The sequence below is a fragment of the Ammodytes marinus genome, assembly GCF_949987685.1.
Source record: "Ammodytes marinus genome assembly, chromosome: 23".
In the NCBI taxonomy this organism is placed as follows: Eukaryota; Metazoa; Chordata; class Actinopteri; order Uranoscopiformes; family Ammodytidae; genus Ammodytes; species Ammodytes marinus.
This window is the reverse complement of record NC_137227.1, coordinates 14,835,953-14,862,090: the sequence shown is the minus strand read 5'-3', so window position 1 is coordinate 14,862,090 and position 26,138 is coordinate 14,835,953. Positions and strand designations below refer to the sequence as shown.

General features: G+C 41.4%; 2 protein-coding genes across 8 annotated transcripts in view; one reads left to right on the top strand and one right to left on the bottom strand.

Moving 5' to 3' along the window:
- The window catches only part of clcn3 (chloride channel 3), a 35,433-nt gene extending 21,483 nt beyond the window's left edge, over positions 1-13,950 (top strand). For 3 of the 5 annotated variants that reach the window (XM_080051629.1, XM_080051632.1, XM_080051630.1), the window contains 11 exons: positions 354-541; positions 926-1,048; positions 2,106-2,312; positions 2,424-2,504; positions 2,848-3,100; positions 3,630-3,922; positions 4,280-4,466; positions 4,730-5,128; positions 6,543-6,759; positions 8,174-8,249; positions 11,837-13,950. In XM_080051629.1, the coding sequence (XP_079907755.1) occupies positions 354-541; positions 926-1,048; positions 2,106-2,312; positions 2,424-2,504; positions 2,848-3,100; positions 3,630-3,922; positions 4,280-4,466; positions 4,730-5,128; positions 6,543-6,759; positions 8,174-8,249; positions 11,837-12,013 (2,201 nt within the window). In that variant the 3' untranslated portion in view covers positions 12,014-13,950. The remainder of the gene's footprint in view (positions 1-353; positions 542-925; positions 1,049-2,105; positions 2,313-2,423; positions 2,505-2,847; positions 3,101-3,629; positions 3,923-4,279; positions 4,467-4,729; positions 5,129-6,542; positions 6,760-8,173; positions 8,250-11,836) is intronic. The other 2 variants (XM_080051631.1, XM_080051633.1) reach the window with 1 other exon arrangement.
- Positions 13,951-15,400: 1,450 nt separating this feature from the next.
- mfap3l (microfibril associated protein 3 like) lies at positions 15,401-24,510 on the bottom strand. 3 transcript variants are annotated; one of them, XM_080051601.1, is made up of 3 exons: positions 24,376-24,510; positions 22,853-23,270; positions 15,401-17,871 (listed from the first exon to the last, which is right to left on the bottom strand). In XM_080051601.1, the coding sequence occupies exons 2-3, from the start codon at positions 23,181-23,183 to the stop codon at positions 16,949-16,951; spliced, it is 1,254 nt and encodes a 417-aa protein (XP_079907727.1). In that variant the 5' UTR covers positions 23,184-23,270; positions 24,376-24,510; the 3' UTR covers positions 15,401-16,948. The 3 variants fall into 3 exon arrangements, with proteins under 3 accessions (XP_079907727.1, XP_079907729.1, XP_079907728.1); XM_080051603.1 differs by having other exon boundaries at positions 22,853-23,218; positions 24,376-24,501; XM_080051602.1 differs by lacking the exon at positions 24,376-24,510 and adding an exon at positions 24,237-24,286.
- Positions 24,511-26,138: the final 1,628 nt, after the last annotated feature.

Sequence of the window (26,138 nt, the reverse complement as noted above, 5' to 3'; positions counted from 1 at the left end):
ATCTTAGTTAAAGGTCAGATAGGGAAGGAAATGGACAATATACCATTACCTATACAAAATACCTACTCGACTTATGTTCACTTGCTCTAATCCAAATCATGGACTGATGAAAGCTCATCTGACCTGGCACATGTCCACCCTAAATATTACATTTTGGTTGTTATTGATTTTGAATCCATAGTTATTGTATTTAAATTTGATACAGCAACTTTTGCAGACTTGGGTCTACCTTTCTGTGCTAAATTAGATAGAGAACGGGCTCATATAAAAACAGGTAGCATAACTAGCGCGCTAACTGCCTCTGCCTCTCGCTTCCTACTCCCTCTCTCTCCTCCCTGCCTTGCTCCTATCAGGTGCTTTGGCCGGCCTGATTGACATAGCTGCCGATTGGCTGAACGACCTGAAGGAGGGCGTGTGTCTGAGTGCCATGTGGTTCAACCACGAGCAGTGCTGCTGGACGTCCAACGAGACCACCTTCGCTGAGCGGGACAAGTGTCCTCAGTGGAAGAGCTGGGCCGAGCTCATACTGGGGCAGGCCGAGGTAGACCGACTAACACAGGGGCATGTTGGGCACTGAAATGGCATTTATCTGATGCTTGACTGCACCGATTACCGTAAATTATCGTATAAAACTGCAGAAACAATCTAGGCCTTTTATTTTTATTTTATGTATTTAAACATAGAGAACACGCATGTATTCCTAATGTGTATATTGTAAGATATTTTAGCCTCCAGATTTCCTGTCAAAACTGTATTTCTTTTCAAAATGATGACCCTGCTGTTGTACTGATCTAATTAGTTCAATGGAAATGTACATAATTTTGGATCTACAGCGTGTAATACGGTTATTATAATATTCTAATGGTAATGATTTGTTTTTGAGTTTATCGTTGTGTTGACTCTCCTCCTCCTCTGCTGTGTGCAGGGCCCGGGCTCGTACATCATGAACTACTTCATGTACATCTACTGGGCGCTCAGCTTCGCCTTCCTGGCCGTCTGTCTGGTCAAGGTGTTTGCTCCCTACGCCTGTGGCTCTGGGATCCCTGAGGTGAGTGAGAAAGATGCCTCTATAAACACTTACATTAATACCCTGTTTGAAACCTCTGCTCTGTGGTGCATTTAAGTTCTTGTGGAAATCTCCAAACATGCAAGAGTTTAGAGTCGGATTTTGTACTGCATCATTTCAATCGGCCTCTCTTTTCCTTTTTAAAGAGTTATTTTTTAAATATTCATTTGGTGAAATATTCTTTACGGACATATCTTTGCTTAGTCACAGAGCCAAAACAATTATTTTTGCCACAGGAGGTATCAGTTTGATCAAACTAATGAGGTCAGCAGGCTCGTTCTCCTCTGTCTCTCTGTTTCAGTGTTCAGTGTTTAAAGCAGCTTATGTATGATTTTTCGCAGACTATTGATTTTCTGTTTTATCTCTCGGCTCTCTCATTTTCTCACGTCTGAACAATTTGCTCTGGAAGTTAGAAACTCCAAGTTAACTCGTGAAATAGAAAGTCTATTAATCTCTGGAACTGCCTCAAGAACTTAAATGCACCACAGAGCAAAGGATTCAAAGGATTCAAACAGGGTTTTAATGTAAGTGTTTATAGAAAGTGGTCTCATTAGTTATGGGAATTCTCTGGACCTGCCTCAGAGCTCTTTTCATGCTCACAGATTTCTGTTTAATGTCTTTAAGTGGCTTAAAATTGTCGAATAATTTAGAGGCGGGGAGGTATGACCAGTTAGACCGCACTGTAAAAAAAAAAAAGCCATTTTGAAATACCGGTAGTTTTTTCCAAAAGTCATAATTTTTATTGCCATGGTAACAACAAAGTTGGAGCTGCATTGCCGCATAAAGGGTTGACTGTAGGAGAAAGGAGGAAAATATCATGACATATTGAGATGCAGCTAAAGCAAAAACTGAGTGAAAATTGTATGCAACTTGAGAATATTTTATTAGAAGCACCGTTTCGGTTGGACCTGTCTACTACTAATGGTCTAATAAAAATACAAAAAGGCTCCAAAAATACCAAAACCCGGTAGAAAAAAAAATCTCATCATGTTTCAATAATTGTTTGGATTAAAGTAAGTTCCTCTTCCCCTCTCCCCAGATCAAGACCATTCTGAGTGGGTTCATCATACGAGGCTACCTGGGGAAATGGACGCTGCTGATAAAGACCATCACGCTGGTTCTGGCTGTAGCGTCCGGCCTCAGCCTGGGGAAGGAGGGCCCTCTGGTCCACGTGGCCTGCTGCTGTGGGAACATCTTCTCATACCTCTTCCCCAAGTACAGCAAGAACGAGGCCAAGAAACGAGAGGTGAGAGACAAGATGTTAAAGCTGATGATACAGCCACAAAAAATGTGAAAAGTGTGAGTTATTGTGGTCGCCTGTGACATCAGCTGAGGTGCATTTGTCCTGTCCCACCAGGTCCTCTCTGCTGCGTCAGCGGCCGGGGTGTCTGTGGCGTTTGGAGCTCCGATCGGAGGAGTGCTCTTCAGCTTGGAGGAGGTACAGCACTTCAACTTCAACTCCTTCACAAGTTTTTTTGAATTGTAAAAAAATATTTCTATTGAAATGTGAAATTAAAGTGTAAATAATTAAATATCCACAAAACAAAAAGCCCTATAACATAAGCTGCTGGGCTGCTTCCTGAATCTGAACCTGCTTAATAAAATTGGGCTTTATTGTTATGCAGCAACAACAACTCTTATTAAACAGTTAAAAAAAAGCATTCTGGAATTTGGATCGGTGGCGTCAGTCCAAATTGGATTGCAGCCATATCTGACCTTATTCCGATAATGGATCAAATCAGTCCCATCCCTACCTATAACCTCTCCTCTGTCCCCTCCAGGTGAGCTACTACTTCCCTCTGAAGACGCTGTGGCGTTCCTTCTTCGCGGCGCTGGTTGCGGCCTTCGTGCTGCGCTCCATCAACCCGTTCGGTAACAGCCGTCTGGTGTTGTTCTACGTGGAGTATCACACGCCCTGGTACCTGTTTGAGCTCATCCCCTTCATCCTGCTGGGAGTGTTCGGAGGACTGTGGGGAGCCTTCTTCATACGGGCTAATATCGCCTGGTGCCGGCGGCGCAAGTCCACGCGTTTTGGTAAGTACTAAGAAGTTATTGGTCTAAAATAGTCAAAATCAATATATGACTTCAAAGTTTTTTTTACTGACAACATCGTTTGTCAGGACTGTGTGGGCGTGGCCGTATCAAAGAGTCTCCATGGCAACAGGCATTGTTTTCTATAGAAAGTTTAATGCAGAGAATTGCCGTGTTTGGTTCAAAATACTTATTGTGTCATAAGAAGCAGAGCATAGCCATCCTCCTCTAAACCGTATTTCTGTAAAGTTTATCAAACTTAAATGACAATATCTTTCATTTGGATTGATACGTATGCTTAACTCTTTTCAGATGCTTACTATCATGCAACCAGCTCCCCCAAATGACATAGTTAGAAGGATTGTGTGGATTTGGGTTTACAGGAGCTTTAATGTTCTTATCATCATGGAGAAATTATGAAAGACTAAACATGGTTAAGAGGGAAATTTGTACTTCAATGAAAGTAGATGTGGAAGAAATTATCATTCACACCCTCCCACTATGTGACATGTTGCATTGTCCCCCTCTTTAGGAAAGTACCCTGTGTTGGAGGTGATCTTTGTGGCGGCCATCACCGCCGTGGCCGCGTTCCCCAACCCGTACACGCGTCAGAACACCAGCGAGCTGATCAAGGAGCTGTTCACAGACTGCGGCCCGCTGGAGTCCTCCCAGCTCTGCCAGTACCGCAGCCAGATGAACGGCAGCAAAGCCTTCAGCGACAACCCCAACCGGCCGCAGGGTCTGGGGGTCTACGCCGCCATTTGGGAGCTCTGTCTGGCTCTTACCTTTAAAATCATCATGACCATCTTCACCTTTGGACTCAAGGTGATCTTTTCTTTTTTTTCTTTTTTTCATTACATTACAATATATTAGTCTCCAAAGTTTTTACAGAGCAGATTTTGGATACAGCCTTTTTTTTTGTTTTATAAATCAAATATACAATGAACAGGTCTTAAAATTATTATTATTTTCCATGATGCTGCCCTAACCTGGAATAAACTTCCTGGAGTTATTAGAGCAGCCCAAACTGTTGCTACCTTTAAAACAAAACTGAAGACCTTAAAAAAAGGCCGTAAAGCAATTGCCTCTGTGTATGTAATGTGCTATATAAATAAACTTGCATTGCCTTTACCCTGTATGTCTCTGTCCACACTATACCCACTTCCTGTTTCTGACCCCTAGGTACCGGCTGGTCTGTTCATCCCCAGCATGGCCATCGGGGCCATCGCCGGGCGGATCGTTGGCATCGCCATGGAGCAGCTGGCCTACTATCACCACGACTGGTTCCTGTTCAAAGAGTGGTGCGAGGTGGGGGCCGACTGCATCACTCCAGGGCTCTACGCCATGGTGGGGGCCGCGGCCTGTCTGGGTGAGTCCGTACATCATTACATTGATGTTTAGCTACAATTAAGGTGAGAGATGGCAGGCAAAAAGGTCCAAAATGTGCATTTAGGAGTTTATTTGTTTCATGATGAAATCAATAAGTTAAAAAAATTCCCCTTTTCACCTGCATGTCCAAACATAAAATGTATACTTTTATTGAAGCTGCAAATCTGATATTTCATTTTCATTCTAGTTAATGTTCTGATAAAAAGAAAAGTCAAGATTTTTAATCAACCCCTCTCTCCTCAGGTGGTGTTACCCGTATGACTGTGTCCCTGGTCGTCATAGTGTTCGAGTTGACCGGCGGATTGGAATACATCGTTCCTTTAATGGCCGCCGTCATGACCAGTAAATGGGTGGGCGACGCGTTCGGCCGGGAGGGGATCTACGAGGCGCACATCAGACTGAATGGTTACCCCTTCCTGGACGCCAAGGAGGAGTTCACACACACCACCACGGCCCGCGAAGTCATGAGGCCGCGTCGTAGCGACCCGCCGCTAGCCGTGCTAACGCAGGACGACCTCACAGTGGAGGAGCTGCAGGCCACCATCAACGAAACCAGTTATAACGGGTTCCCTGTGATAGTGTCCAAGGAGTCCCAGAGGCTGGTGGGCTTCGCACTGCGCAGGGACATCACTATCGCTATAGGTAACGCACACAGAGCAGGAGAGGTTCCACTGTGTAAGGTGTCAAATTAGCACAAGAGAACAATAATTGGTTATTGGTCTGTTTGGGGCATAGATTAATAATTGAAAGTAAACGTTTTTTAAATTTTTATTATTAATTTAGAATGAGCCTTTTGCGGGGTGGGGTGCGCTGCCATGTTGCACCGCCATGTTTCTACAGTAGCACCGATCCAACAAACTTAACCGCCTAACACATTTTTATAGATAGTATGCGGCCGCCATAGCCAAGTATCATAGAAATAGAATAAATAACTAAATACATATTAACTTCTTCACTTGATATTGTGGAAACACTTGAGGCAGTGGTGGATGATGCCATCTTTAGTAACAAGCTTCTTGTCCTTGAAGGCCACCATAGCTATTACATACTGCACCTTTAAAGCAGCTCCGAGTAACATTTAAATATCTTTTAAACAGCCTCATGTTTCCTCTCATAATCATAAATTACCTTTAACAGCAAACGAGACCATCAGTGCAAAGAAAGACGTTTTTATATAGTTTTTATTACTGCTTTTGGTCTGGTCACACACCCAGTCCGATTTTCGGTTCGCTCGTTCAGGCTCTATAGTCACATATCCGTATTGGTCGCAGATTTCAGTGTGGCGCAACAACGCGATTTGAGAAGCCTATCCCTCCAGGTGAGGGAAGGGGAGCGGGAGCCTTGTTTGAGACAGTTATTTGTCGTCATAATGACTGATAACGGGGCTGAACCATCAAAGAAAAAAAAAGAAAAGCTAAAAGGGAGAGTGATAGACGGGCGGGAGGAGGGGGTTGCCAAGCAACGTGTACACAATTTCACGGGAGCGAATATTTACTCCTAAATGAATGAGCGGTAGCCTACTAAAACAAAGTTTACTTTGCCTCACCAGAATCATCAGATGACCATTATTCATCTGAAATAGTCATTATTTACAACAACGTAAACACATTACCTCATCGTGATCCATAGGCTACTAACTGCCGTCTCTCGTTACTTCGCTTTGTGTGAGGACACGGACTCTTTCAGCTCCGTGAGAGAGAGTAGTTAGGTGACACTGCTGCATCAACTCATTGCAATCAGGTGTGTGTAGCACTGACTGGCATTAGTTGATGCTGTGTCACTAACCACTCTCACGGAGCAGAAAAGAGTCCGGTGCCCTCACACTTTCAACACACGGACATGCACTATATTGCTTCCTGATTATTTGAATCTCGCACGCCCGGCACAAGCTAGAAAACAGCTTCACGACAGCTGGCGTTGTAAAAATACTACCGCTTTTGTCCAAAGGGGCCGCCAACGTGCCATGTTACTCGTAGTGGCTTTAAGTAATAAAAAGGAACAATCTTTTCACGATGTGTCCCTAAACATCTGTATTTTCTCGTCTCTTTCTCAACAGAAAACGCTCGTCGCAAGCAGGAGGGCATCATGTTGAACTCGCGGGTGTATTTCACGCAGCACGCCCCCACCCTGCCGGCCGACAGCCCCCGGCCCCTCAAGCTGCGCTCCATCCTGGACATGAGCCCCTTCACCGTCACAGACCACACGCCCATGGAGATCGTGGTGGACATCTTTAGGAAGATGGGGCTGCGCCAGTGTCTGGTCACTCACAACGGGTAAGTAGGAAATGAAACTGTCTTAAAGATGGAGTCAGCCATTCTGGAGAACGATTGTTGTCATAATATCTTTTTGTCAAAATGTTGACAACAAGCGTTCTCCATAATCGCTGACTCCACCTTTAAGGGGAAAGGATTGTGTCATGAGAACTGGTTCCTTCTCAACCAGCGTTGTTGTGATTGACTAACCCCGTCTGAGGTCGACGAAACGTTGTGCAAACACATGTACACACTATCTGGTGCTGCATGGGATCTGTGGGTTCACCCTGTAATATGCATGGCCTGGCCTAACTGCTGTGCTGCTCCTCCTTTACTCCCTACTACTGAACAATAACAACGAGTCTCTAACTATTGCTGCGTAACAGGTATCATGTTGGAATGATATAGTCAGTTAAATGAGTTGTTGTGTGGTCTTAACCTTTATATACAGTCTATGGTGTGAACCTGGGAAGTGAACAAGAGCCGCCTGCTGGTGTGATGTAGGAATTACAAGAGATTTGTAATTTTGCCTAATAGCTGATTCACTCCTTGAACACTTCCTTCAGTTTGCTGTGACAATCACTACAGAGGAGCTGTGCAGTAGTTTTTATTTTATTTATATACCTACTTTTATGTTTCAGTATTTTTATTTGCATTCTAAATGAAAAGTCTGGCCTAAATTAATACTATTTCTCTCAACGAATCGTACCAAGAAGTCAAAACTATATGGCGTTATTTTGAAATAGTTTTAGCTGAGGTTTTTATTAAACTGGGGACTATTTTCTTGTGGATTGATACATATTTGGTGTTTTAATATAGTCTATGATCCCATTTAAATTATGACATTGTTACATGTTGCACAGTGTATGTGACAACTTAATGTGTTTTTAATCGTAAACTGTGGCACAGAGAAATAAACTATATCAAGCTGTGGATAGATATAAAGCACTTCAACTTATTTTTAAAGGAAGAAAAAAATAGAATAACTGTTTACGTTAGCCAAGTTTCCATCTAAATGAAACTCAAATTTGAATGGAAATCTGCTACATATAACGTGTCCATACACTACTGTTATGTAAAGCTCCCATCAAGACAGACAACTCCAGTCTGGGGACATCATTTCAAGGAGCGCTAGTCCCACATCAACTTTAAACCTCATGATGAAAGATATGATAATGAATTCGATTATTAACATACTATCCATCAGAGCACTTGAAATAAATTAATAATGCTAGGTTTTATAAAGTTTTGTTGTTTTTGTGTTCCGTTATATTTATGTTAACGTTGAGTTTTCTGTTTAGTATTTTAAGTTAAACCTGTTATGTATGTTTTTGTGCTGCTGCTTTCTGTTCTCTCTCTGTCTCTCCTCTGTTTGTTGTTGTTTATTTGTTTGTTTTCCGGTTCTGTTTACCGAGCTAACGGGTGTGTGTTTCAGGAATGTGTTGGGCATCATCACAAAGAAGAATATATTAGAGCATCTGGAGGAGCTCAAGCAGAACACGGAGCCCCTGGTGACTAGCCCCGCCCTGTTTACACACGTGTCCCCTCCCCTTTCCTCTTGCACTTGTCTTTTTTTAGGCTCCGCCTCTTAGGAGGGACGCATGAAGCTCGGTGTGAAAAAAAACAAAACATGTTGACAGTTCCCAGGCTAAAGACATTAAGCTTTCCCTATCCTCTTTTTATTTTTCTTGTTCTTTCACTCACCGTTCGCACTGTTATTGTTTGTTGTGGATTCACCTCTAATGGAGTCATTCATCTTAGAGAAACATCCGTAGATTGACGCTTTATGACCTCATCTTTATCGCTAGCATCAGTTTGCAGATTTGAGATTTTTAGTCATAGTATTTAAAAACCTTTTTTGTGTTGATTTTTATTTTTATTTTTTTGCGGGTCCTGTAATGTTGGACCTGTAAGGGAACTGTCACCCACATCACTCCTGGAGCCCCTTTCAGACATGTGCTGCATTATGTGACTATGCTGCTGGAAATTCAACATGTTGATGTTAAGAGTTATTTTAACTGTGACAGCAGAGGACTTTGTTACATTTCTGTTAAGGTCTAAAGAGTGCCGTCACATTGGCATGAAAGCTACGGCAGCACAAAAACAAAACCAGGGGCCGATTTAGACATTTTTGGACCTAAGGCTCGGGCCCTCCACATCATGGGCCCCTTCTTTGCCCCATTTTTTAAGCCTTATTTATCTTTTAAAGACCTCTGTAACTTATTTTCTTCAAACTATTTTGTAAAAGCAACTGAATACTATAGTATACTGTCCAATGGACAGTAGCCTACACAATAATGTGTTTACTATAAATAATAAACACATTACGATTAAATTCAAGTTAATACATTCATATTCAACTACTAGGTTTAACTACTGAATACAAGTTCCTTTCATTCAATCGCAGGTCTTTCTCTTCCACACATTCACAAATTAGAGTTCTTTATTTACATGTTTACAAAGACAATTTTTATTCGAACATCATTTCACAGGCTCAAAGTCCTGTACAATAAAGCACATTTATAACAATCCAAAAGCAGTTTCCATGTCTGAAAGAGGCGAAGTAGCTTCCCAGATTGTAGCTTTGCAGCTCATCCCCATTAAACTACATTCACAGCTACCGTAGCTCTGCTTATTGTTGTGTTGGCTGCATCATGCTAGCACCTTTTCAATAAGCTGTTCATCAAGCTTTATCTTGTGGTAACTCCACAGCTCAGATGTGTATTTTTATCAGCTTTATTATCTGCTGTATAGTCAAACATTCAATGTTATATCTCAGCATGTCCGCGCTCATGTACCCACGTTTCCTGTCGTGTGTGTCCCATCCACCTTTCCGTAGTCGTTAATTTCATTTATATAATTCACCCACCATCGATTTCTCTACCTCCATTAACGACTGTTTTTGCTCTTTTCTTGTTTCGTTTCTTAAACCCTCTCCCTCTCGACACACATCGTTTCGCCCTGATGATGTCATCAAAGATCGACGACATCTGAGCCGTCGCCTTAAAGACCACTTGGCGAGTAGCTATCCGCCTTGGGAAAGCGGACTACTATCGTCTTTTTATTTTATTTTATAGAGGGTGGTTATTCCTTAGTAGAAATGAGAGGGTGTTTGTAGTGCTAAAATTCATTCCCATAATTCCCCCCTAGTTCTGTAGTGCTAGTGGTTTCTGTGGTGGAGTGACGTTGTTGTGCTGATTGTTGCTAGTAGCGACCTAGCCGAGTTAGCGTGTGTTGATAACTCTGACCTTGATGAATAATCACTAATCCCCTGCTTTAACCTGCCAATGCTTCCTGTCTGCCAGCTGTGTCCTTATGTCACACTCACACACAGATTTATGAAAGTATACAGTATAACCAAATACAGTGTGTACAGTGTGCGAAACAGGTTTAAAGGTGGAGTCAGCGTTTTTGCGTGCGCTGAAAAAACTAAAACAGTGTTAATGCACAGCCTAGGTTCTGTAATTGGGATGTTTCTAGCTATGGCCGACCCGTTTGTTTACATACTGGGAAATTTACCACGAGGATCAACTTATTTGTGAGTGTTTATTTAAATATCTTATACACTCTCATCCCCAGTGCCACAATGTTGTGACCTGTGCATTTCTACTCGACAATATGAGATCACTTCTTGCTCACTGCTGGCTTACAGGAAACATTCTCCCCCAACCCCCGATCTCCAGCTTGTCTCCCGAGGTTCTGCGACTGCCTTTGTTTATTGCACTGCTTTTCAAAATGAACCAACCCAGTCGTAGATCCCAGGTGTTCTTGTGTTTGGGGGACCCGGGTCTGATCTGTGTGACTTCTCACCAGTGTTTCATGCCTCCTGCTGCCCAGTAGCTGTAGCTCTAATGCCCAAACTTGAATCTTTGTTTAAACGTATTGCTGTTGCACTTGAAATGCATTTTCCAGGGTTCAAATGAAGCTGAGCGTATTGGCATCAATAACACAAACTGCCCTTGAAAATCTGACGGCGTACAAAGCGCTTTCTGAGCTTCCTCTGCCCGCCATTTTGTCTTGAGATGCTTCTCTTCCCTTGACCTTAGACGACACAGCTGAATTCAAGAGCACAGTTATTTAGTTATTCTGAATGTTTAAATAGCTAGTGAATCTAAGCCTGCAATGTGCCCTTGAATCAGCGGAAATACTCTTTGACTACTAAGCGACCCAGTGTAGGTATATTGGGTCGATTAAGGTAAATGCGATTCTTAGTAGAAAAAGGAAGAGGAGGAGGCAGCTCTGTCACACGAGTGAGAAATTATGGTTTTACATTTATGGTCCTAGTGCATTCCTAAAACTTTCTTTGAAGACATCAGTTTCAAAATAATATTACTGCAAGCTACTCAGACACTTAAGTGTTATCTATATTTACACAGCAAAATTCTGACTCTTCAAAACATTTAACATACATTTAAACTATAAAAAGGAATTAAAAGAGAAAGGATCAAAGGAAAGATAACATAGGAGAGCTTGTTACAGAAATATAGAAATTATGAGAAAGTGTTAGACAGGAAAATTGTAATCTTGAAAGATAATAAGACCGTCCCCCATCTTATGAATTTATTTCTGGCTCCTGTGACAAGAACGTCCTCTCTTCTCCTCTTTAACTTTTACTCCACATCCTGTTTCACCACTTCCCGTTTCCTTGTAGGATCCAGTTCTTTCTTGTCGCCAGATTCTTTGGGCCGAAAACATAAAAACAGTTTTCGGCCCTTTTTATTCCTCGGTTACTCACTCCTTCCTTTTCTTATCGCTGACTTTTACTTCCTTTAGGGACTCTGTATTTTTGTTGGCTTGTATATTATTTTTTTATGATACAATACCAAAATAGAATCCAATCTTCTTCTTTTTTTATGATGATTCATGGCCAAACTACCTCAAATGAAATCAAATTTAAACCATGTGCTTTTACAGAGCACACGGTGCACATGGAGACTTCCTCTCCATTTGAAAAACTTAAACGTGCCAACAAAAACACAACAATATTTCTTCTTCTCCTTCGCTCCAGCTACAAACCACCGTCACCACACCATCCTCACTTTTCTAAAACCTCCTTTTCCTTTTCCTCTTCCCCCTTTTCCTCTGTCTCCCTCTGCAGGCGGCTTCTTGGTATTATCACAAAAAAAGATATCCTGCGTCACATGGCTCAAATGGCAGACCAAGATCCCGAAAACATCATGTTCAACTGATCGGGTCGTTCCAGGATGTCCGGGAAGGGGAAGACGGCAGCGATGAAGAGGAAGTGGTGTGCCTCCTAAACGGCTCCAACCTCTGACACAAGGACCTTGTTTTAGTTTATTTCATTTGTAGTTTTTTCGGCTTGGTGTATTCCCTGATACCTTCGCCGAATGACTGTGGCTCTCAGAGACTTTACCGGCTGTGAGACAGAAAGACTTTGTTATTATCATTCTGGCTGCTGAGGACACACACAGAGGTCACGGGTTGGAAGAAGGCAAACACACACACATGAGGAATGCACTTTTTACACACACACACACACACACACACACAAAACATTTCTAAAAAACACACACTTTTGCACTTGCAGACATCTCAAGCATGCATGCTCTATCTCCACACAGACAGACATACACACACACACACACACACACACACACAGACAAGACTCCCTAACCTCCACCTGTAAAGCTACAAACCCATTTACACTCTTTGTGTGCCTCACCCTGTTGTCCTGTCTCCGCTGAAGTCGTCTGGCCGGGGTCAAAGGTCAGAATGAACCGCCGATGTGAGGGACGCGATGAGGGACCGTGAAACCTCCAGGCTTCTGATTAAACGAATGAACTCACTTACCTCACCCCCCGAACACACACACACCAGACCTGTCCGCCTGTCCGTCCGTCCATCCTTCAGAGAAATGCATTGTGAAGAATTTGTATGTGAGAATGTGTGTGCATGTGTGTGTCCGTCCCTAGCGTCACTACATTCCAGCCAGGTTGACATGGGAACTAAGGAGAGGTGCACCCGCTCCTCATCAGCCCCCGAAACGTGGCAGCATCTCATGATCGCATGGCACACTGCTGCTCCCCACGGTGCAAGTTGGTATAAATGAGACGGCTATAACAAAGTGTGTGTTTGTTAGTGTGTGAGCGAGAGAGAGGTAGAGAGGCATTGATGGGTACTGTATTTCAAGAACAGAATGTTTCCAATTCAGAAGGAAAAACAAGTTAAGACATTTTGTGAATTTGTGTTTTAATTTCTGAGCCAGCTTTAGCTTCAACTGTGTGTATGAATGTGTCTGTGGAAGTGCGTGTGTGTATGTGATTGTGGATGTGTCTAATGGTCGATTCATTCAGCGTGAAGGCAGGTCATGTTTGTACGAAGAAAAGGAAAAAGTGTCCAGGTTGATTTCTTGTGTTCTCTGTTACAGGAAAAAAAATTTATTAAAAAAAAATTTAATTCTTCCACTCAAACTACAACTCTTGCTTCAACTCTTACACTATTGATCATCTCAACACAATCAATCAAGTTTTTGCGGCGAAAACAAAACTGGAAGTGATTGATTATTTTTCTGAAATCTCTCCACTTCTTTGGAGCTTTCAAACTGGAAGTTCACTTCATTTAATGTTCTCCCTTAGTCTTTGTCGGGGCCTAATGTACACATAATAAAAAATCTGTATCTCTTCATGTGCTTGTTAAAGAGCGTTTTTAGATTCAAAAGACCTGAAATTCGCCGAGTACATAGACCTTAACTTGGAGAAGAATGAACAAAGGGGATCAGAATGAGTTAATTTTGTTTAATTTCTGTCATATCCTGTCAATCATCTCACAGCATCTTGCTACATCTGCACAGTGCCTGGCAAAGGTTTTTAAGGCACACATTCTGCCCTCCTTGTCCTTAGAACATGTTGAACATCGATAGAGGCAAATTAAACAAAACGGGGTCAAACTGTAGCACCTTACCTGTGGAGTGGTGGCAGCAGTGTGTGTGTGTGTGTGTGTGTGTGCGTGCGAGTGAGTGAGGAAAGTGAGGTCCGTCCTGTGTACTTGTTTGCGTTGCTCCTGCTCCAGAACGCTGTCTTTGTTAACCAGTGGTGTTGCCTAACATTGTATTTCATACTGATCTGATGTTTTTTCCTTTTTTTAATTTATGGGTAGTGTCGATAGAGTTGTGCTTTATTATGAAGAATTTTATGTATGATTACATTGATTGTTTGATTGTAAATTTAAAACTAAATATGTAAAGATTAAATTTTGTTTTAAATTAAAAAAAGGAACAAAAAACAAGATTCAAGTTGCAAAGGGTCTCAGTGTTTAATTTGCCACATTCTGAACATTCAACTAATTTACCTTTTCAAGTTTTTTTAAATAGTTTTTATCACGTTCTTTCAGGAATATAAACATGTCTTTTTGTTCCACTCAAGGTACCCTTGTTATCAGTTGTACACATGAAGATCAGTTTACTCTTTGTTTTCTTACGACTCATTCAATGAAAACCATAGTTTAGTGTGTTCTGTGTCTCTAGGAGGCGATTTCTAAACTTTAAGGGGAGACTAAATTAAAACAGAAAACCCTCTGTTAAAAATTAGGAGCCTGGAGTTTGAAGGACCTATTCTAGTACGATTTAGAATTTTCAGAACTTTAACACCATTTTGGTACGGTAAAATGAAATTTACCTATAGGCTTACATTTTAGCTGACACAGGATCAACAACAAAGCATTATTTTAAAAAACGGAATACTTCCTATGAAAAAAGAACAGGAAAACATTTCTTTGTAGTTTAGTGAAAGATGAATCAAGGCAAAGAGCTATTAGGAACGTGAAAAATTACAACATCGAATCAATCATGACCATATAATGTCTCATTCAGGGGAAAATCAGAACTAACTGAAAGCTCAACAGTGCAGCTTCTGTCTGCCTCATCAGACAGTGTCCTTACTGTTGGCCATGGGTGGGCGTGGGTAAGGAGAGGTTTGGGGCCGAATTAGGGGAGTGACACAAAGACAGGCCTTTGTTAAATGACTTCAGAGTTGTTAAGTAGCTCTGCCGGACAGCTCCATGTCTCCTTGTGTTACAGACCATCAATTATTCATTATTCACGGCTCTGTCAATCTCCAACCTGAGACATTTATTGTTTATTGCTGCTGGTTTCAGTAAGCCTTCACCTATTTTGCCTTTCGAGACAAAAACACAACATTTCTACACCGAATTTGATATAAAATACATAGGATTTAAAATTGTTTGTTGGCAGTTGTTGTTAATCATTACTTCAATGATGTGTGTGTGTGTGTGTAGAACAGTGTAAACTCTCACTTATTTCTACCTACGTCTCTAGACAGATGGCAGAGTGTTTCCAGCTCCGTCAGCACACTCACTTCCTCCGCAAACCTTTGCGTCACATCAGAGTAGAGGAGCTTGTTACGATGGCAACCTCTGCTATGACAGAAAGAGAGTAATCCTTCCTCTCAGGGACATAACAGACTGCCGATTCCTTGAATTTGTGGAGAACACTCACAAACTAAATGCGGTTTGCTGTGGGTTAACTGACAGCCTGTATTTGTTTGTGATAGGCCTATCTTTTACGTAAAAAGGTGATTTAGTTGCTCTGGCTCAATCCAACTAAAAGTAGCCTATTTTAGCATGTAGTCTTTTGGGGGAAGTTTTCCATTGACGCTAAGAAGAGACATTATAGAAATTATAACAATTATACAAGCATGATGGATAATAAAATACACACAACAACAGACCAAACTGTGAGAACTATGTATTTTGTTTTTAACACAGCGCTTTCATTTTTATTCCACTACAAAAAAAAAAGGCATTTCGAGCACCACCAGTTAAAGCAGAACAGCGTCCAGTTCATATTTCCACCGCCGTCTGGACTGTTAGCCAAGCAAAACGAAAGAGAACAAGTCCTTTTTTAGTCAAAGAGAAAGACGTCTAACATCTCCACTGTCCACTTTCACATGCAGCAGAAATACAACTGTACTGTAAAGCCTCTGCAGAAGCAGGACAATGCTGAGAAGAATCAGGTCGGGATTAAATAATAACAATTACCTAAAACAGCACATGGCAGAGGTAAAGAAGCTACTCTTTTCTACCTTAGGAAGAAGACCAAAAACAATTTTAAAAACAGCTTAAACTAACAGAGATCACACCACAATGGGTAATAATAATTATAATACTTAAAATATTTCTAAATAAAACGGACAAAAACTTGACCCAGAGGTGTGTGTGACCCGATCAGGATATACACTGTACAGATTAACCTGGCTTACTTATTATTTGTTTTGTTTTTTTGTAGATATACAGTAGACTGTACACAATCATGAAATGGAGACCACAGCACGCTCTAATCTGTTATCCAGTCCAGCATGCATCTCTCTACTTGAGTTGTACAATAACAGCGGATCAGCGGAAACTGGAAATGGATGGGAATTCTTGAGAGAACAAAAGGAAGCTTATCTTTCATGTTTTGGAAAAAGCGTCATGAAGAGTGGCTTGAGGCAGATTTCTGGAGTTATTCATAAAACCCTAGCACTGTTACGAAACTACAAACTGAATAACCATTTATAAAGCCCCCGCAAACCCAAATCCACAAAATCCTTCTAACTATGTAATTTGGAGAGTTATTTCATGATATTAACATCTGATAAGAGTTAGGCATATTTATCAATCCAAATGAAAGATATCGTCATTTAAGTTTGATATAGTTTACAGAATTTCGGTTTAGATGAGGTGGGCTATACTCAGGTTCTTATTATACAATAAGTATTTTTAACCAATCACGGCAGTTCTCTGCCCCAACGATTCATAAAAAAAGCAGTTTTTTTAAACCAAGTTTTATAATATTTATAAACTTATATTTTCAATCAGATTTTTGTAAGAGCTTAGTGAGAAACCCAACTTTGATGTCATATATTGATTTTTACTGCTTAGACCAGGTTTACAGAGGCTTTCAATAATAGTCTCAACACAGGAAATGTCCTTTTACAATTCGCTCCCTACTACATTAATTCTAATATTGATTACCCCATCCCGTGTACATTCAAGCATGACAGTCCCGAGTGAGAAAAAGCCTCTAAAATCCTTATGATTTACTCTCAGTGGAACAGCCTGCAGGGATTGTTTCGTTCCGAAAAGATAAATTAAGAACGTGATAAGAATCTTTCCTTATTGTTTTTTTTTTCCGTCTCCAAGTTGAAATGCATAGCAGGAGAACTGGCCATACCTCCGGGGTTCGTTTGTTTCATCACACATGGCTCTCGTAAATCACGGGGCAGGGAGGGGTGTTACTAGCTTCCACGGTTTCAGGCGCAGGTTCCTCAGGCTCTAGCTCAGGCTCTGGCTGCTCCTCATGGTGCGGGGAGGGGGGAGGGGAGGAAAGGGGCGTGGTCTCCGATGGCGGAGACGGGGCTTCGAAGGTGCAGTAACCGTGGCTGTCGACGACCATCTGCGGGTGGACCGACACCTGGATGGCGATTTGCTGCGGCTGCTCGTGGACCGAGGAGTTCTCCGAGTCAGCGGCGCCGGGCGACTCGCTGCGCTCCCTCTCTCTCTCTCGCTCCTCTCTCTCCTGCAGGATGGTGAAGACGTCCCGGCCCCCGATGGCTGCCACGCGGCCCGCAGTCTGGCGGAAGCCCTCGGGCGCCTGTCTGACGAAGGTGTGCCTCATCTCCTCCACGCCCACCACCTCCAGGATCTCGTCCATGAACGTGCGGCAGTTCATAATGAGCGGCGGTAGCGGAATGCTACGTGCTAGCTCCTCGATGTAACGCGCAAACTCCATGGTTTTGAACTGCGTGACTTTGGCGAGCTCCAGCGTTTTGGCGGACGTGATGATGGGGATTCTCTTGGCGATCTCGAAGGCCTTCTGGAGCTTCTCGGCGCCCTCTGTGCGGAAGAACTCGTTGATGGCTTTCTCGGTCTTCTTAAGATGGCTGCTCATCATGCAGAGGCGCGTGATGTTCATGATCATGATGATGGTGAATGTGACCAGACACACCACCACGTAGTAAATGCCCATGTCTCCGTTAGTGAAGACCACACGCAGCGTCACGGTGCAGTTGGTGCTGCCGTGCACATTGGAGGCCATGCAGGTGTACTTCCCCCGGTCTGCAAACTCGATGGCGCTGATGTTGAGGATGCCGTCTTCGAACGTCGACCATTTCCCACCTACGAGAAGAGACAAACAAACAGACAAATCATTAGTGGAAATCTAGGGTTTATTTCCCCTCTGGTTTGTTTCTGTGGTAAAGTTAATCTAGTTACAATGTGCATGACAATCCGACTAATTTTATTTTTTTCCCGGTTAATGGAGAAAAGAGAAATATACAGACCCAAACAGACTAGGTGTAGTCAAATAAATAACTTAATGTACAATTTGGACTTTTTTATTCATACATGGGACATGTTATTGAAGCAAAAACCTGCAACAGATGGACAAGTTGTCACAGTCTGTCGGACCAAGGCAAGCAGTAAGAACACAGACATTTTTTTGGGATTTTCTGCTTTTAAAAACATTAAAAACGCAGTTTGGCAACTAACTCACTGAGGTCAAAGTTCAAACTGAAAATCCTCTGAATGCATCTGTTTCTCTGCCTAGTGAATCCACAGTACACTCTGCTTCGCCATGATATTACTGCTGATGTTTGCTGATGATTTTTTCAGAGGAACTTGCTAACTCAGATTTTCTTACATTATAGTGCTGGATTCAGACGTCGCAAGGGAACACATTGTTTTGGCTCAACTATTTATAAATCCATAAAATTATAAGTACCTTTTAAGCCTTGCATTGCAGCAATTTGTTATTGTGAGTCCCTAACTGATAAACTCATGTCTGTTATTGCATGATGTATATTTGATATCAGTTCAGATAGATCAGTTAAGAAACTGGTTTTCATCTGCGACACAGGCAGGAGAGCAGCACTGACCTTATTATTCCTGCCAGGCCATCAATATTTAAACAGGTGGCAAGAGAATGCTCTGAGGCCGAGGTTTGCATAATCAAAACCAAAAGGATCCATTTACATGTTGGAGCACCGCTTAGTTTGAGAAGCACTAAAGGTTAAGAATACTAATGGCTGACCTCTGTTGGGAGTCCAATCTGGAAAAGCCAAAACTATGGGTGTCAGCTTTAACATAGTTACCGGTAATATCAATTAAAAACTGTGCTGAAATGCAAAAGTAATGTTCTCACTTGGTGGTTAAGGAGGCAGCCATTACATTGATGCTAAATCCTGCTTTTCTTACTTCCTCTAACTGTCCCCATGGGTTTTGACCACGCATTGTTTTCATACTGAAAAATGAATCATTTTGTATCACCTCGTGGAGCTGTTGCATGACCTCATTGGGTTAAACACTGGCTGTTGGAAAGTGAAGTATCCAGTAACAAACATGTTCACAGGAAGCAGCTGTCAAAACCTGTGGTAAAAGTCTATGATGGTATCTCTAATATGTTTAAATAGCTTCAGCTGTGCTAATCCGACCATGTGCACAGTTTATATTATGTGTGTGGTGCTGTGTTTGCTTTGGTTATCGGTTCTTATCGGTGATGAGGGAGTTGTTTAGACAGAGTGAACTATAGGGTGATATGACCACCTTTGAGCAGTTTAAAACAATAGTTTGGGGGAATTCGCCTATTTGCTTTCTTGTTGAGTGTTAGATAAGAAGATCTAACCTCACTCAGATGAGGCCTAGCAGCCGGATAGCTTAGCTTAGCTTAGCACAAAGACTGGAAACAGGGAGAAGACTAGCCTGGCTCTGTCTGAAGAAAACAAAATCTGTCTACACTTTATATTTCCTCCATTCAAACTGAAAAAATTTAGTTTTATGCACAGATTTAACAAACTTAATTTAAGGTGTTAAATAATAATAATGAGCTTCAAAGGTGCTGTAATGCTGATTTTGTTGCCTTCAGACGTGTCACCTGTCTTCCCTGGTTTTCATCCTATATGCTACGCTAAACTTAAGGGCTGTTGGCTGTAGCCAACATGCGAGTAGTCAATCCACGACGGAGAATATCTCCCAGAATGTCAAGTTTTTGTACCATCTTCACTGTGTCGATGGATGAAAGTAAATGTTTTGGGTGTAAACAACGAAAAACTACTATTTTTAAGCCCATCAGACGTGTTTTGCCACAATGTCTGGGTTCTTCAAGCCAATGGAATCTTTGATGCTTTGTCGTCCCACACGGGCCCTTCAAGGATTATTCATCCAGTTAAATTCTAATGAATTCAACTCCTCCTCAACTACTCGCTGTCTGCACTGTGTGGGAGTAAAGATGTCCAACTCTAAATCTATATTCTTAAGTCTGGAAGAGTCTATTTAATCATTTCTGACGCCTTCTTTCTACACTGCTGCCGTAAGAGGCACAATCAGTTCCCCACACACAGTATTATTCTCTGGAGACCAATGAGTGGTCAGGAAATGTGTCCCGCCCATCCGCCTTTTCATGAGAGAGCAACATTTCTAATTTTAACTCCTCAACTGGATCACGTGACGCCACTGATGTGCTGACCAATAATACAGGTTGTTAGGTTTCTCCCTTCTTATTAATCCATGTACCTGCACACTTCTCATATTATACTTGTTGTTGACCGCTGTCAGTGTTCTCATTGTCAATTTTAGTTTAATAATTAAGTTGTGTTTTATCTCAAGCCATTGTACATAATAACTTGTTCTTAATTACATGCCTAAGTGTAGAAATAAAGGTGAAATAAATAATAGATCCAAATAAAAGACTAGAACAAATAATAAAAGAACATCTGCAGAAGAAACCAGCGAGGGCAGGTTATTACAGTATCACTGCTCTCTGCGTAGCCACTGTTTCTGACTGAGTGAACTTCTGTCTGCAGTCAGTGGTAAAACTCTACAAATCTCTAAATATACTCCTGCGTGTTGCCCATGGGAGCAGCTTTGTGTCGGTGCAGACGCTGCTACGGGTTTGTGGGTCATAATAACAATGTTGCCTCTGCTCTGTGACGGCAGGTTGCAACAGGTCGGCTCTGGAGGAAAAAAAAACTGGAAGAAAATGTCTATTAACTCCGATTCCTTCTGAAACAGATAACATTCAATCGCAAGCAGTTTGAATGATAATCCATTAGTTATAAAACATTTCTGAATTGAATTGAGAAAGATTGTCAAACTCAATTTTGTCAAGATCGGTAAATATCTCCCAGTCCGTAGTACTGTGTTCATACACAGCCTAGGCTCTGTTGACAGACAACAAGCATTCTCCAGAATCGCTGACTCCATCTTTAATAGACAAACTCTTGCCATACGCTAGAAAATAATAACTGCTTCTACTGCCAGACAAAATGTGCAATAACCGAGCCAGACTTCCCTTGAGGAAATCAAGGCTGTCCAGTCCTTGTGTGGGGACTTCAGCTTTCTCTTATTAAAGTTTCAAAGAGAAACGGCTGTGGCCTATCAGACTAGAACCAGGGACACAATGAACACAGTACAAGGTCTTCAGTTCCTGCCTTTTATCTTGTTATCAATGAGTTTTAACTGCCATTGTCAACTGCCGTGAAAAAACTAAGTTCTTAGCTGACAGTGAAGGTTCTTTTTATTTTCTTGTTGTGATAAAGTATCCAGCTGGAACAAATTATAGTGTTCCAGTGCCTCACATAAAATTATTAATCTGTAAACTCTGATAGCTGCATTTATAACCTTGATTAAACACACAATATTGTATAAACGTGGTTCATCACGATGGAGCAAACAATACAAGAAAAACAATACTATGAAGCTACTACTTCTTCTTTCCCCCCACGGTTCTGGAGTGACTTCCTTTCCGATAGTAATCAATGGTATTGCCAGAAATGTTAGCAAGTAGAGGGATGAGTAAAATGGTGCATTACTTTATTAGAAATTAATACTTTTTCTGATTTTGGAAATTGATGTACACAACTTGAAAATATATAAAACATTGTTTATGTTAAGTTGATATGATAAATTAATAAATATTTCACCTTTAAAGTATCATCATGTCAAGCCAGCACAGAGGCTTTCAAGAGACTCCATCAGAAGGTTTGTTGATTCGCTGTTCTTTACAAATATCCCAACTTTTCTTCTTTGAAAAGATACAGATTCTACTTAGAGTGTTCTATGTTTGGTTTTGGTGTTACTGAGGGGCAACACACCAGCTGTGTGGGATGTATTTTGCTTTCTATGTAAGCTAATCCTGACTGTGTCTTTATGAGCATCAAAGCATCAGGATGCAGCATTGTCCAAATGTCCTGTGTCAAATCCTGTAGAAAAAACTTTTTCCACATTCAATCCTCAGATCAAACATTCTTCACACTGGCTACTACTTCTGTCTGTGTGAGGTGTCCGGTGTGTGTAGCCAAGTTTTTTTTTTCTTTTCTAACTAGCAAACTATTTTCTCTATCTGTGACACCTGGAAATCTCACTGAGTTATTTTACATAGTTTACCCACACCTCCAAGCTGTCTCTAAACAGTTTTAAAATGCAGTATGTAAACATTGGCTAAGGAGGATTTTCGGACCTCAGGGCGATGTGTGAAACAAAAGAATCTGGTACGTTGGGTGGCAGTGCAGAGTTTTTTAAGTGATATACAGCAGAGGTGGTACACCTTCACTAACATGATAAGACATGAAAACACTTTTCTTAAAAATACCAGAGTTGGGGCGCCCTTAGCTCAGTTGGTAGGGCCAGCAGCGGACCCGGGTTAGATTCCAGCCTGCGGTCGTTCTCTGCATGTCACTCCCCTCTCTGCCCCATTTCAACTCTGTCTCTACACAATCAATAAAGCATAAAAATGCCAAAAAAAAATATCTTAAAAATACCAGAGTTGCCAGTTTACACACTTTATATTTAAATGTTTGGCTATGGTTCAGACTTTAAAAAAATAAAGACATGGGTGACTTTCCATCCCTGCTTCACCATTTCCTTGGGGTAACTCTGTAGTATTCATTTTAGCGTGCAAATGCTTACTAACTTCCTGCAATTTAAATCCCCCTTAATGTCTTATTGTTCATTTTCAGATGCATTATTCAGCTCAAACAACACACCGGACACCCTTCTGTGTTTGCTGCTAATTTAGTTATATAATTGAGTGGCAGGCAGTGCCGGTGCCGGGTACACAGAGAACAGGAAACCCGGTTTAAAGCAACAGTACATTTTGTCTCACCATAGGTCTCTGTGTCCAGACGGTCTCCATGGGAGTTGAACCATTGAACGCTGGGGAACGGCTCTCCTGTGACATTGCAATCAATCAGCGCGCAGCTTCCCTCCCGGGCAATTATCTGGCTGCGTTTGGTGAACACAACTGGGACAAATCCCTCGTATGTCACGGTGCCATTTTCGGTCTGGTTTCCAATGCCCTCCATGTCCCCCGATAAGGCAGAGGCGCTGTGAGGGGAGATAAGAGTCGCCAGGACCAGAAAAGCGAATCCACCGTACCAGGGCATTTTGTCAGACTGTTGTTGGTGCTTCAACCAAGGGGGGAGATACTCTATCATTCCTCCTGGGTCTCCGTACAGCACACTGGCTATCTCTGGAGAGTAGAAGGCAATTTGCTATTCAGCTCTGAGGCATGACACATCTCACTGGAAAACAAGAATAGAGATTGGCATGTATTAAACAGAGATAGTGTAGGGTAAAACAATCTGTAATTGGTTAGGATATTATGCTTTCAGTTTTGTGTTTTAACACATTAATTAAATCCAGTTAATTCAGGGTAAATGACAGAAGTCGTGGATGGCCAATCCCTTTATCTTGCAGGATTTTTTTGTGACTACCACTCATTCAAAACAGATTTTATTTTGAGCAAAAAATCACCGAGTCAGCCCTTAAAAACACCCTGTAGCATTTCATTAACATGCAGATTTAATATGATGTTCATGCATAGATAGCTAACGTTGCAAAAACATCAGCATTTCGTCAGGTTTAAATCTGGCTAATACGTGTTAGCAGCATACATTATATGGTTCACAGCTCCAAAAAAAAACCCACCATATTAAGATATCACCGTTACACATCATAGGAATTGTTTTTATCTATTGCTTGCAATGGCGTTGTTTATACATTATTTATGTTGTTAATACAAAATGTGTAACGTTATGACAAATAGCTTAATCTGTTATGACAGCAGGAATTTGCTTGAGCAATAAGAAAACAAAGCACCACGACAACATAACGGGGGCTGCGTCTATTTTGTAGGTCGCCTATTTTCCACACAAACAACGCGAAGATGACATCATTAGCTACCTAATGTAAATCATTTAAAACATTTAAACGATGCAGTTATGTGTTATTCGTATATACAGAGTAATATCGAGATTTTGTCGCCATAAACGGTATTGTTAAAACGCTAGTCATCAAGAAAAAACGAGGGCGTGGGACCCGACTATATCCTGGACGGTGGTTTTCTATCATGGGACCCATCCAGAAATATGACACTGCAAACTGTTTACAAGTATTTGCAAGGCTAATTTTTCGTTTTTCAGGCAATTAATGGTCTTTGTATTCAGTAGAGTGCGAAAACAACACGAAAAATGCAACGAATTTGTTACCGTGAGAATTGCATTCGACGTCTACCCCCTCAGAGCGTGCACAACGGTCCATCCGAATGCCAAAAAACGGCGTCGACGTTAGCTAAATGTAAACTCAAAACCGAGAAAATATCACATTTGATATACTTGTTGTACTCACAGAAAGGTCAATAATCGCTGTCAATGTGTGGTGGGCAACACCGGCGGTCGATGTTTATCTTATTTTTCGCTAGCTAATTCACCGGCATCTCCATCCTCCTCCTACCGCTGCTCATCTGCTATGTCATAACCAAAAAGTCTGACAGTCATGTCGTCAGCGGCGTTTCTCCCGGTTTCTCCACACTCCACTGCGGACTAGGAGGCTACATCTCTGGGGAATAACTGGTTGGTTCTTCAAGTAAATATATGTCCATCCATGTAGACTTTATATAATGATTACGAATATTAAAGCTAGTCTCAAATTTACAACATTTATGTAAGCCCTCAAAATGGGTAGCCTTGGGGCATTTTAAGAGGAAGTAGACCTATTTCAGGCTATAATTATCCTTCTGAACTAGTGGTTAACATAACAACTCCTTTGTTGTAGAAGTTGTTGTAACAGGATCCCCTATTGCAGTTATTTTTCAGGTTAAAAGCGGCATTTAATGCCTTTTTGACCACTGAGGGCAGCAGAACAAGATGTAAACACACGACTATAAAACAGTTGCTTAATTGTTTACACAGCCTGCAGATAGAGCAATTTAGCATTCATTCAGATTCATTCTGGCCACTTGCAGATTTCCAATATTGACCTTACATATTTATTTGCTTTGTAGCTCTAGTCTAGTAGGTTTACCTGGAGCCTTTTATCCAAAAATTGCCAATAAGGTCACAAGTAAAGATATGAAGCAAAAAGATGCCTTAATGGTCAATAAAGCTGCATTGGATGATAACTTCCTGTGTGTTTTGTCTTTTAATTTTTTTTCCAATGTGTTTTTCTGTTGGTGGAGCCTGGCCTTGATCGTCCCCTACCAGGAGACAGCAGCAGTATCCGGGCAGCTTTCTACTCCGCCATCAACCAACAACAAATAAAGGTAAAGAATATAAGTGCATTTTCATTTTGTGGTGCACTTAGTAGACCAGACCCCTCTGTGCACGTTTACTTTAAGACATTGCTTAAGTGGACTGCTGATAAAAGCTAAAAGGTTGAACTGTGAAAAGACATTCTATCTAAGCAGACTGCATAGGGTTGACTTGTGGATTATAAAAAGCAGGAGAACATCAGCATATTCCTATTTAATCAAACACATTTTTAAAAGGCAAAACAGCACCTCTTAAAACAAACTAAATCAGGGTCATCCGGGCTTGTACATACATTCTATTTGTTTGTGTCCCAGAGCTGATAACTGACTGACCTTGAAGCAGCAGCTAAAGTCTAAAAAATGGACTCTCTGTACCAAGCAAACCGTCAATAACTGAGTCAATAATGCTCCATCTGTGTGTATAGAAACTATGGTTATTTAGGGAATGTGTGTGTGCTTTTGTTTGTGTATGAAGTGAGAATTTACACTTTTTCTGCATTACATTTCATAGGATTTTGAGTGAAATGTGCTACTTTTACTTCAGTGTCTAACAAGTAGTTACTTTTGCTAACACACAATAAGCTCAAATGCGTTACATTGCTCTAGTTTTAACTACTTTTGATGCATGAGTACATTTCCCTACTAGAAACCTTTATTAAAGTTGAATTTTAAATGTAGGGGACAAAGTTCTTTGAATGTTGCAGTCTTAACGATAGGATTTTCATAACTTTCCTCACAAACAACAAGTGTTGCAAAAGCCTGATTCCTCACTCGCCACTCTGACCCTGTTGTCCTTTACGGAGAAATGTTTCAGCTTATTACACAAACACTTGTGAGAGCTCGATCACACAGCGCTACACAT